General features: G+C 41.5%; 1 protein-coding gene across 3 annotated transcripts in view; it reads right to left on the reverse strand.

Moving 5' to 3' along the window:
- The window catches only part of LOC129842123 (E3 ubiquitin/ISG15 ligase TRIM25-like), a 15,860-nt gene extending 2,479 nt beyond the window's left edge, over positions 1-13,381 (reverse strand). The window contains exons 1-2 of one of the 3 annotated variants that reach the window (XR_008757466.1): positions 8,126-8,478; positions 7,595-7,681 (exon numbers count right to left, since the gene is read on the reverse strand). Coding sequence is in view for 1 of the 3 variants with exons in the window: in XM_055910522.1 (XP_055766497.1) it covers positions 11,140-11,235; positions 12,710-13,306 (693 nt within the window). In the remaining 2 variants the exon portion in view is untranslated. Of the gene's footprint in view, positions 1-7,594; positions 7,682-8,125; positions 8,655-11,139; positions 11,236-12,709 lie in introns of those variants that run through there. The other 2 variants (XM_055910522.1, XR_008757465.1) reach the window with 2 other exon arrangements.

Here is a 13,381-nt window from a genome sequence, read left to right on the forward strand (position 1 = left end):
CTAGTGGTTAGAGTGTAGAGGTGGTAGGTAGACTAGTGGTTAGAGTGTAGAGGTGGCAGGTGGCAGGTAGCCTAGTGGTTAGAGTGTAGAGGTGGTAGGTAGCCTAGTGGTTAGAGTGTAGAGGTGGCAGGTAGCCTAGTGGTTAGAGTGTAGAGGTGGCAGGTGGCAGGTAGCCTAGTGGTTAGAGTGTAGAGGTGGCAGGTAGTCTAGTGGTTAGAGTGTAGAGGTGGCAGGTAGTCTAGTGGTTAGAGTGTAGAGGTGGCAGGTAGTCTAGTGGTTAGAGTGTAGAGGTGGCAGGTAGTCTAGTGGTTAGAGTGTAGAGGTGGCAGGTAGCCTAGTGGTTAGAGTGTAGAGGTGGCAGGTGGCAGGTAGCCTAGTGGTTAGAGTGTAGAGGTGGTAGGTAGCCTAGTGGTTAGAGTGTAGAGGTGGCAGGTAGCCTAGTGGTTAGAGTGTAGAGGTGGCAGGTAGCCTAGTGGTTAGAGTGTAGAGGTGGCAGGTAGACTAGTGGTTAGAGTGTAGAGGTGGCAGGTAGACTACTGGTTAGAGTGTAGAGGTGGTAGGTAGACTAGTGGTTAGAGTGTAGAGGTGGCAGGTAGTCTAGTGGTTAGAGTGTAGAGGTGGCAGGTAGTCTAGTGGTTAGAGTGTAGAGGTGGCTGGTAGTCTAGTGGTTAGAGTGTAGAGGTGGCAGGTAGACTAGTGGTTAGAGTGTAGAGGTGGCAGGTAGACTAGTGGTTAGAGTGTAGAGGTGGCAGGTAGACTAGTGGTTAGAGTGTAGAGGTGGCAGGTAGACTAGTGGTTAGAGTGTAGAGGTGGCAGGTAGACTAGTGGTTAGAGTGTAGAGGTGGCAGGTAGTCTAGTGGTTAGAGTGTAGAGGTGGCAGGTAGTCTAGTGGTTAGAGTGTAGAGGTGGCAGGTAGACTAGTGGTTAGAGTGTAGAGGTGGCTGGTAGTCTAGTGGTTAGAGTGTAGAGGTGGCTGGTAGTCTAGTGGTTAGAGTGTAGAGGTGGCAGGTAGTCTAGTGGTTAGAGTGTAGAGGTGGCAGGTAGACTAGTGGTTAGAGTGTAGAGGTGGCTGGTAGCCTAGTGGTTAGAGTGTAGAGGTGGCTGGTAGTCTAGTGGTTAGAGTGTAGAGGTGGCTGGTAGTCTAGTGGTTAGAGTGTAGAGGTGGCTGGTAGTCTAGTGGTTAGAGTGTAGAGGTGGCAGGTAGTCTAGTGGTTAGAGTGTAGAGGTGGCAGGTAACAGAAAACATTATGCTAATGTTATCCATGGAAATCCTATCCAGTCTCTCCTCTCTCTAACAGAAAACATTATGCTAATGTTATCCATGGAAATCCTATCCAGTCTCTCCTCCTCTCCTCTCTCTAACAGAAAACATTATGCTAATGTTATCCATGGAAATCCTATCCAGTCTCTCCTCCTCTCCTCTCTAACAGAAAACATTATGCTAATGTTATCCATGGAAATCCTATCCAGTCTCTCCTCTCTCTAACAGAGAACATTATGCTAATGTTATCCATGGAAATCCTATCCAGTCTCTCCTCCTTCCTCTCCTCTCTCTAACAGAAAACATTATGCTAATGTTATCCATGGAAATCCTATCCAGTCTCTCCTTCCTCTCCACTCTCTAACAGAAAAAATTATGCTAATGTTATCCATGGAAATCCTATCCAGTCTCTCCTCTCTCTAACAGAAAACATTATGCTAATGTTATCCATGGAAATCCTATCCAGTCTCTCCTCCTCTCCTCTCTCTAACAGAAAACATTATGCTAATGTTATCCATGGAAATCCTATCCAGTCTCTCCTCTCTCTAACAGAAAACATTATGCTAATGTTATCCATGGAAATCCTATCCAGTCTCTCCTCCTCTCCTCTCTCTAACAGAAAACATTATGCTAATGTTATCCATGGAAATCCTATCCAGTCTCTCCTCTCTCTAACAGAAAACATTATGCTAATGTTATCCATGGAAATCCTATCCAGTCTCTCCTCTCTAACAGAAAACATTATGCTAATGTTATCCATGGAAATCCTATCCAGTCTCTCCTCCTCTCCACTCTAACAGAAAACATTATGCTAATGTTATCCATGGAAATCCTATCCAGTCTCTCCTCCTCTCCTCTCTCTAACAGAAAACATTATGCTAATGTTATCCATGGAAATCCTATCCAGTCTCTCCTCCTCTCCTCTCTCTAACAGAAAACATTATGCTAATGTTATCCATGGAAATCCTATCCAGTCTCTCCTCTCTAACAGAAAACATTATGCTATTGTTATCCATGGAAATCCTATCCAGTCTCTCCTCTCTCTAACAGAAAACATTATGCTATTGTTATCCATGGAAATCCTATCCAGTCTCTCCACTCTCTAACAGAAAACATTATGCTAATGTTATCCATGGAAATCCTATCCAGTCTCTCCTCTCTCTAACAGAAAACATTATGCTAATGTTATCCATGGAAATCCTATCCAGTCTCTCCTCTCTAACAGAAAACATTATGCTAATGTTATCCATGGACATCCTATCCAGTCTCTCCTCCTCTCCTCTCTCTAACAGAAAACATTATGCTAATGTTATCCATGGAAATCCTATCCAGTCTCTCCTCCTCTCCTCTATCTAACAGAAAACATTATGCTAATGTTATCCAGGGAAATCCTATCCAGTCTCTCCTCTCTCTAACAGAAAACATTATGCTAATGTTATCCATGGAAATCCTATCCAGTCTCTCCTCCTCTCCTCTCTCTAACAGAAAACATTATGCTAATGTTATCCATGGAAATCCTATCCAGTCTCTCCTCTCTCTAACAGAAAACATTATGCTAATGTTATCCATGGAAATCCTATCCAGTCTCTCCTCCTCTCCTCTCTCTAACAGAAAACATTATGCTAATGTTATCCATGGAAATCCTATCCAGTCTCTCCTCTCTCTAACAGAAAACATTATGCTAATGTTATCCATGGAAATCCTATCCAGTCTCTCCTCCTCTCCTCTCTCTAACAGAAAACATTATGCTAATGTTATCCATGGAAATCCTATCCAGTCTCTCCTTCCTCTCCACTCTAACAGAAAACATTATGCTAATGTTATCCATGGAAATCCTATCCAGTCTCTCCACTCTAACAGAAAACATTATGCTAATGTTATCCATGGAAATCCTATCCAGTCTCTCCACTCTAACAGAAAACATTATGCTAATGTTATCCATGGAAATCCTATCCAGTCTCTCCACTCTCTAACAGAAAACATTATGCTAATGTTATCCATGGAAATCCTATCCAGTCTCTCCTCCTCTCCACTCTCTAACAGAAAACATTATGCTAATGTTATCCATGGAAATCCTATCCAGTCTCTCCTCTCTAACAGAAAACATTATGCTAATGTTATCCATGGAAATCCTATCCAGTCTCTCCTCCTCTCCTCTAACAGAAAACATTATGCTAATGTTATCCATGGAAATCCTATCCAGTCTCTCCTCTCTCTAACAGAAAACATTATGCTAATGTTATCCATGGAAATCCTATCCAGTCTCTCCTCTCTCTAACAGAAAACATTATGCTAATGTTATCCATGGAAATCCTATCCAGTCTCTCCTCTCTCTAACAGAAAACATTATGCTAATGTTATCCATGGAAATCCTATCCAGTCTCTCCTCCTCTCCTCTCTAACAGAAAACATTATGCTAATGTTATCCATGGAAATCCTATCCAGTCTCTCCTCTCTAACAGAAAACATTATGCTAATGTTATCCATGGAAATCCTATCCAGTCTCTCTCTCTAACAGAAAACATTATGCTAATGTTATCCATGGAAATCCTATCCAGTCTCTCCTCCTCTCCTCTATCTAACAGAAAACATTATGCTAATGTTATCCATGGAAATCCTATCCAGTCTCTCCTCTCTCTAACAGAAAACATTATGCTAATGTTATCCATGGAAATCCTATCCAGTCTCTCCACTCTCTAACAGAAAACATTATGCTAATGTTATCCATGGAAATCCTATCCAGTCTCTCCTCTCTCTAACAGAAAACATTATGCTAATGTTATCCATGGAAATCCTATCCAGTCTCTCCACTCTCTAACAGAAAACATTATGCTAATGTTATCCATGGAAATCCTATCCAGTCTCTCCTCTCTCTAACAGAAAACATTATGCTAATGTTATCCATGGAAATCCTATCCAGTCTCTCCACTCTCTAACAGAAAACATTATGCTAATGTTATCCATGGAAATCCTATCCAGTCTCTCCTCCTTCCTCTCCTCTCTCTAACAGAAAACATTATGCTAATGTTATCCATGGAAATCCTATCCAGTCTCTCCTCTCTCTAACAGAAAACATTATGCTAATGTTATCCATGGAAATCCTATCCAGTCTCTCCTCCTCTCCACTCTCTAACAGAAAACATTATGCTAATGTTATCCATGGAAATCCTATCCAGTCTCTCCTCTCTCTAACAGAAAACATTATGCTAATGTTATCCATGGACATCCTAACCAGTCTCTCCTCCTCTCCTCTCTAACAGAAAACATTATGCTAATGTTATCCATGGAAATCCTATCCAGTCTCTCCTCCTCTCCTCTCTCTAACAGAAAACATTATGCTAATGTTATCCATGGAAATCCTATCCAGTCTCTCCTCCTCTCCTCTCTCTAACAGAAAACATTATGCTAATGTTATCCATGGAAATCCTATCCAGTCTCTCCTCTCTAACAGAAAACATTATGCTAATGTTATCCATGGAAATCCTATCCAGTCTCTCCACTCTCTAACAGAAAACATTATGCTAATGTTATCCATGGAAATCCTATCCAGTCTCTCCTTCCTCTCCACTCTAACAGAAAACATTATGCTAATGTTATCCATGGAAATCCTATCCAGTCTCTCCTCCTCTCCTCTCTCTAACAGAAAACATTATGCTAATGTTATCCATGGAAATCCTATCCAGTCTCTCCACTCTCTAACAGAAAACATTATGCTAATGTTATCCATGGAAATCCTATCCAGTCTCTCCACTCTCTAACAGAAAACATTATGCTAATGTTATCCATGGAAATCCTATCCAGTCTCTCCTCTCTCTAACAGAAAACATTATGCTAATGTTATCCATGGAAATCCTATCCAGTCTCTCCACTCTCTAACAGAAAACATTATGCTATTGTTATCCATGGAAATCCTATCCAGTCTCTCCTCCTCTCCTCTCTCTAACAGAAAACATTATGCTAATGTTATCCATGGAAATCCTATCCAGTCTCTCCTCCTCTCCTCTCTCTAACATTAAACATTATGCTAATGTTATCCATGGAAATCCTATCCAGTCTCTCCTCTCTCTAACAGAAAACATTATGCTAATGTTATCCATGGAAATCCTATCCAGTCTCTCCTCTCTCTAACAGAAAACATTATGCTAATGTTATCCATGGAAATCCTATCCAGTCTCTCCTCCTCTCCTCTCTCTAACAGAAAACATTATGCTAATGTTATCCATGGAAATCCTATCCAGTCTCTCCTCCTCTCTCCTCTCTAACAGAAAACATTATGCTAATGTTATCCATGGACATCCTAACCAGTCTCTCCTCCTCTCCTCTCTCTAACAGAAAACATTATGCTAATGTTATCCATGGAAATCCTATCCAGTCTCCTCCTCTCCTCTCTCTAACAGAGAACATTATGCTAATGTTATCCATGGAAATCCTATCCAGTCTCTCCACTCTCTAACAGAAAACATTATGCTAATGTTATCCATGGAAATGTTATCCATGGAAATCCTATCCAGTCTCCTCCTCTCCACTCTCTAACAGAAAACATTATGCTAATGTTATCCATGGAAATCCTATCCAGTCTCTCCTCTCTAACAGAGAACATTATGCTAATGTTATCCATGGAAATCCTATCCAGTCTCTCCTCCTCTCTCCTCTCTCTAACAGAAAACATTATGCTAATGTTATCCATGGAAATCCTATCCAGTCTCTCCTCTCTCTAACAGAAAACATTATGCTAATGTTATCCATGGAAATCCTATCCAGTCTCTCCTCCTCTCCTCTCTCTAACAGAAAACATTATGCTAATGTTATCCATGGAAATCCTATCCAGTCTCTCCTCTCTCTAACAGAAAACATTATGCTAATGTTATCCATGGAAATCCTATCCAGTCTCTCCTCTCTCTAACAGAAAACATTATGCTAATGTTATCCATGGAAATCCTATCCAGTCTCTCCTCCTCTCCACTCTCTAACAGAAAACATTATGCTAATGTTATCCATGGAAATCCTATCCAGTCTCTCCTCTCTCTAACAGAAAACATTATGCTAATGTTATCCATGGAAATCCTATCCAGTCTCTCCTCCTCTCCTCTCTCTAACAGAAAACATTATGCTAATGTTATCCATGGAAATCCTATCCAGTCTCTCCACTCTCTAACAGAAAACATTATGCTAATGTTATCCATGGAAATCCTATCCAGTCTCTCCACTCTCTAACAGAAAACATTATGCTAATGTTATCCATGGAAATCCTATCCAGTCTCTCCTCTCTCTAACAGAAAACATTATGCTAATGTTATCCATGGAAATCCTATCCAGTCTCTCCTCCTCTCCTCTCTCTAACAGAAAACATTATGCTAATGTTATCCATGGAAATCCTATCCAGTCTCTCCTCTCTAACAGAAAACATTATGCTAATGTTATCCATGGAAATCCTATCCAGTCTCTCCACTCTCTAACAGAAAACATTATGCTAATGTTATCCATGGAAATCCTATCCAGTCTCTCCTCCTCTCCACTCTAACAGAAAACATTATGCTAATGTTATCCATGGAAATCCTATCCAGTCTCTCCTCCTCTCCACTCTCTAACAGAAAACATTATGCTAATGTTATCCATGGAAATCCTATCCAGTCTCTCCTCCTCTCCTCTCTCTAACAGAAAACATTATGCTAATGTTATCCATGGAAATCCTATCCAGTCTCTCCACTCTCTAACAGAAAACATTATGCTAATGTTATCCATGGAAATCCTATCCAGTCTCTCCTCCTCTCCACTCTCTAACAGAAAACATTATGCTAATGTTATCCATGGAAATCCTATCCAGTCTCTCCTCCGCTCCTCTCTAACAGAAAACATTATGCTAATGTTATCCATGGAAATCCTATCCATTCTCTCCTCCTCTCCACTCTCTAACAGAAAACATTATGCTAATGTTATCCATGGAAATCCTATCCAGTCTCTCCTCCTTCCTCTCCTCTCTCTAACAGAAAACATTATGCTAATGTTATCCATGGACATTTAAAAACATATTTTCACACTACTTATAATGCCAAACCATTAACATTGTAATCTACAAATAAATATTCTCATAATTGTGCATTAATTTAATATAATCATATTTTCAAAATAGCCCGTCCACTGCATGTTTACATGTGACCGTTTTTTAACCTAGTTACCATGACAGCAGCTGGCTAACCGAGCTAGATAACTTAGTCGACATAGCTAATGTTAGCTAGCATAACCTATTTAAAACCATATAACGCAGAGCATCTATCTATATAATAAGTTGTGACATAACATCATTAGCTAGTATCTCAAACGAGTGTAACTTACCCGGCTTGAAAAGACGTTTGTGGTGATGTTATGGATTCACTTGACACTTGCTTCTGGCGGAGTTTCCCACAGCAGTTTCCTCTAAAACTATCGCAAGTAGTTAGAAGAAGAAGAACAGTGAATGAAGCTGATATAGCGAGCAGCCCCCTCTGCTGGACAAAACAAGCACTACAAGACTGAGACGTCAACCGGTAGACTCTGCTGCCCGGTCTTTCTTGCCACGTAAAATATTATTTCACTTTGCAGTCTGTTTTTAACGCACAGTTAAAAACGGGGACATTTCAGGGGTCAGCTCCAGCCGGGGACAGGCCACTAAAGACGGGGACGTCTGGTCACCCTAATCTAGGTATCATCGCCACATAACTTATGTGGAATTTAAAATACACCGTTAACGTTACCGTTAGCTAGCTAACAACGTCTGTTACACTGTAACTTACCGGCAGCCTCACATAAAAACGTATTGGTTAACAAAGCTTTGATTATGACCAAAGTCTATAGTAGTGAAAAGTCTCTCTCTCTATTGTAACTTACCACAAATTGCCATCATAGCCTATCTACATGAATGTGTCCTGTCAGAGTCTTTTCCTCTCCGTTAACCGTTAGCTAGCAGTCTCGAGCCACAGCTGACGTTGACCACAATGAGCTACAAGTAGGACTGACGTCACTAGCGGTGCAGCAGCCTCTGCAGCAGCAGCCTCCCCCGGGTCCTAGTGCCCGCCCGGTAACACGGTTAAGATGCGATGGAACGGTTGACGGGAAAACAACAAATCACAGAGAAAATATATTGACTGATATATTGAATTGTTTAGGGTAGCTTTAGCTTTGGCTTTAATAAATTCTGCAAATACTTGAAAACCAAAATAAAAAATAATAGTAGTCCTCCTCAGGAATCACAAAATCCTCACAGACAAACTTCTTATTCTATGATATAATGGCGGTCCGCGAACCAACGTTAAAGGTGCATGGCGCCACCTACTGTGCTGGAGTGTGTTCAATCACGGTTTACACCATTTCTAAATCCTCCGACCTAACTCAGAACTTCTGAGAAAATAAAAAAGAGTCCTACAACTTCTAATAGACCCTCCCCCATCCCCCAAATCCCTTCCAAACCCCCCCAACCCCGTCCAACCTCAATGACCCTACACTTCAATCTTTCCCTCTCTTCAACATCCTTACAACAATATAACAACACATGCTCCACCGTTTCATTGACCATACCCTCCAGACACAAACCATTCACATGCTGCCAACCAGATGTAAGGACCAGTTCAATGTACAATGTCCTAAACACAATGGAGTAAACACCACCTCTTCCTTCCTAATCTGACCTTTGATCCTTGGTCCACCGACCTTTGGAGGACATATAAATGCCGTCCCTTGTGCTCAGAGTCCCATCTCTTCTGCCACACATCAATCAAAATGTCTCTGATCTTACATTTGGCTTCACCTCTACTCAGTGGAACATTAATATCAATGATATCTTGTTTTAAAGCTCTTTTAGATAACTGGTCTACAATTTCATTTCCTTCCACACCTGAATGTGCTGGGACCCAGCAGAATCTCACTACTACACCCATTCTCTCAATTCTCCATAATAACATTGATACCTACAACTGTCCAACCAAAACCACTGCCTTGTCTACTAGTATATTCCCAACAGTCATATAGAACAGTAGCAGTGGGATGCTCAACCTCACAGCCTTTCAATCCAATAAGCTAATGACAATTTATTATGCCGTATATCCAAAGGCATCTCACCTGCCTCCACTAGCAAGACACATACAGATGTTGATTTAAATGCACCAATACATATCCTTAAAGCTATATACTGGATTCTGTCCAGCTTCTGAAGACACGTCTTTGCTGCTGTTCCATCAACTATACACCTGTAATAAATTGTTGTCCTGATCAGAGCTCTATAAATATCCATCAACGATTGTCTGTCAGCACCCCATTCATAAGCAGAGACCCACACAACCAACTACCATGAAAGTGATGGAATGAGAGAGAGAGAGAGACATCGTTACAACACTGTACATAGACATAATATAACGTTTCTTCTTCTTTGGAGTTTAACGGTGGTTGGCATCCAATATGTTGCATTACCGCCCCCAACTGGACAATAATATAAATCTATTTTACTTTGTGATACAAAATGGGAAAAGGGGAAACTATGATAATACTAAATAACACCCTTCCAACTAACCCTACACTCATTAAAAACCCACTACCCCATTCCACTACTTTAACCCTATCTGCTCCTGCACCATGCCAACTAACCCTACACTCATTAAAAACCCACTACCCCATTCCACTACTTTGACCCTATCTGCTCCTGCACCATGCCAACTAACCCTACACTCATTAAAAACCCACTACCGCATTCCACTACTTTGACCCTATCTGCTCCTGCACCATGGCAACTAACCCTACATTCATTAAAAACCCACTACCCCATTCCACTACTTTGACCCTATCTGCTCCTGCACCATGCCAACGACCTGGGAGGACGGGACACCACCACTCAACACACCCTGGAACTCTTCTGAAGTCATATCTCGTATGACCAAATACTTCTCTGGTTCTGAACTCTTCACCACACCTTCTACCTCACTTAACTCTCCCTCATTCATTTCCATTTCACCTCCAGAACTCAGTCTGGCGCACGACTCACTCTGTTTGCTCTTGAAATATAACATTTGAAATGTCTCTATTCCTTTGAAACTTTTGTGAGTGTAATGTTTACTGTTAATTTCTGATTGTTTAATTCACTTTTGTTTATTATCTATTTCACTTGATTTGGCAATGTAAACATGTTTCCCAAGCTAATAAAGCCCATTGAATCGAATTGAAATGAGAGAGAGATCCATGTTAATGTATAGGGGACATGAGTCAGTCATGGTTACTCATGGTTATGTGATGAGGTAGCCCCGCCTGCTACTTCTAAATCAGTGTCGGTCCAATAGGGAATGTCCTCTTGGTGTAACGGTCAAGATGTTGGTTTCTCTCACAGTAGACCTGGGTTCATATCCCGTCGGTTACATTAACTTCTTCTGGCTAGGGGCAGTATTGAGTAGCTTTGATGAATAAGGTGCCCAGAGTAAACTGCTTCCTCAGTCCCAGTTGCTAATATATGCATATTATTAGTATTTTTGGATAGAAAATACTCTGAAGTTTCTAACAACGGTTTGAATGATGTCTGTGAGTATAACAGAACTCATATGGCAGTCAAAAACTGAGAAGAAATCCAAACAGGAAGTGGGAAATCTGAGGTTGGTCGATTTTCAACCTAGCCCATATTGAATACACAGTGGGATATTGGTTTTGTTGCACTTCCTAAGGCTTCCACTAGATGTCAACCGCATTTTAGAAACTTGTTTGAGGCTTCTACTATGAAAGGGGGCTGACAGCCTGTTCCCAACAGTGAGGTCAGTGGGATTGGATAGGGCCCCCCCCCTTCTCTCTCTCTCTCTCTCTCTCTCTCTCTCTCTCTGACTAGAGAAGAGAAGTAAAATGGTGTGTCTCCTCTGGTCAACAATACTCACCTTGAGAGACTCCACATCCTGTTGGAGCTCCTTCAGCTCCTTCTCTCTCTCCTGGAATCTCTGCTGGACCTTCTGCTGACTCATCCCCAGCTGCCTCTGTGGAGAATCACTCTTCAATGAGCTATCAAGCTTTATTAGTCCAGTAGATCAATAGTATAGTCATGTGACATAGGACCCATAGAAGATAGGGATACAAATGTTGAGGAAGTGTCTGTCTGAAATTATATCATTATGTAGTCATGTGAATGATTATAGTTTTAAGAGTACACAAATCAGGGAGTTGATTGGGTGTTTGATAACTAATGATAATTATGTTTGATAACGAATGATAATGGTGTTTGATAACTAATGATAATTATGTTTGATAACGAATGATAATGGTATTTGATAACTAATGATAATGATGTTTGATAACGAATGATAACAATGTTTGATAACTAATGATAATGGGGTTTGATAACTAATGATAATGGTGTTTGACTTGTTGGATTCTAGCTAGAAATATGCTTATTCATGTTACCATACTATAACGTACTGATGACTTTACATGTATAAGGAATGTATATGTTGGGGTCAATGACGGGTGGATAGGAACTGGGTGTATGGAAAGTTACCGAGACAGACAAGGAGAAGTGCTGAAATATTCTGTTCAAACTTGTTATTGTTGAATATCAATGTTCCTAAAGAGGGAGGCAAAGGGCAACTAGTTTCAGTCTCTGATAAGGCAGGCCAGCTGCAGAACTAGAGAGGAGTCAGGAATTCAACAGGCTAGTTAGTCTCTGATAAGGCAGGCAGGCTGCAGAACTAGGGAGGAGCCAGGAATTCAACAGTCTAGTTAGTCTCTGATAAGACAGGCCAGGTGCAGAACTAGGGAGGAGCCAGGAATTCAACAGACTAGTTAGTCTCTGATAAGGCAGGGCAGCTGCAGAACTAGAGAGGAGCCAGGAATTCAACAGTCTAGTTAGTCTCTGATAAGACAGGCCAGGTGCAGAACTAGGGAGGAGCCAGGAATTCAACAGACTAGTTAGTCTCTGATAAGGCAGGCCAGCTGCAGAACTAGGGAGGAGCGAGTAATTCGTCTCGAGGTCAAGCCACCACAACGACCCTCCTACTAAGGTCCTATCTCACACACATACACGTCCACACCCACAAAGGTTTAAGCATCAGACAGGTCCATGACTACACCAGTGAGAGGAAACAATTCAGTTCCTGCCTAGCAACAGAGATGTATTGGCTGTCTAGATGTGTAAGGAGTTTATCCCGCCTAGTATGAGGTTATAAATATATGTTCTTGTGTAATCATACATTGTCTTTGCAGCTGTATGACCCAGTGGGTGAATAAACTTGGTTTGAGTTTTTACTCTGTTCAGAACCTAACAGACTTTATAAAATGGTGATACATTTGAAGAATCTGGGTTAACATATCTATATAATCAAGGTTTGTGTTCATATTTGTTCTGCCCTGGATCAATTTAACTTGAATGATCTCATATTCAAACAGATGTAGTTCCTACTGTATCTTTAATTATTTGTTTATCAGACAGTCACCAACAAGTTGTTCTGGTCTTACCTGTTTCTCAGTCCTCTCTGCTGCAGCTGACACTGTATCATGGCCTTTATGTTCATCCATTGTACACAGCAGACAGATACACTGCTGATCGGTACGACAGTAAACCTCCAGCAGTTTGTCATGATGAGAACAGATCTTCTCCTGTAGTTGTGCGGTGGCTTTGACCAGCTTGTGCTTCTTGAAAGCAGGAGATTCATAGTGAGGTTGGAGGTGAGTCTCACAGTAAGAGGCCAGACATGCCAGACAGGACATGAGGGCTTTCTGCTTTCTGGTCCCAGTGCAGAAATCACACGCCACATCTCCAGGTCCAGCATAGCACAGAGCAGGAGGGGGAGCAGCCTGGAGTCCTGTCTTCCTCAGTTTCTCCACCAGCTCAGCCAACATGTTATTTTTCCTCAGATTAGGCCTTGGAGTGAAGGTCTCTCTGCACTGAGGACAGCTATAGACCCCTTTCAGAACATCCTGATCCCAGCAGCCCTCAATACAGATTCTACAGTAACTGTGTCCACAGGGAATAGCCACTGGTTCCTTCAGTAGATCCAGACAGACAGAACAACAGAACTGGTCCTGGTCCAGCAGAACTCCCTGCTGAGCCATTTGGACGGTTGTTCACTCTCACACAGACAGACGACAAAAAGACTCTGATCAGTTTCGTTTCCACATAAGAGAGTG

Source organism: Salvelinus fontinalis, unplaced genomic scaffold (assembly GCF_029448725.1).
Source record: "Salvelinus fontinalis isolate EN_2023a unplaced genomic scaffold, ASM2944872v1 scaffold_0015, whole genome shotgun sequence".
In the NCBI taxonomy this organism is placed as follows: domain Eukaryota; kingdom Metazoa; phylum Chordata; class Actinopteri; order Salmoniformes; family Salmonidae; genus Salvelinus; species Salvelinus fontinalis.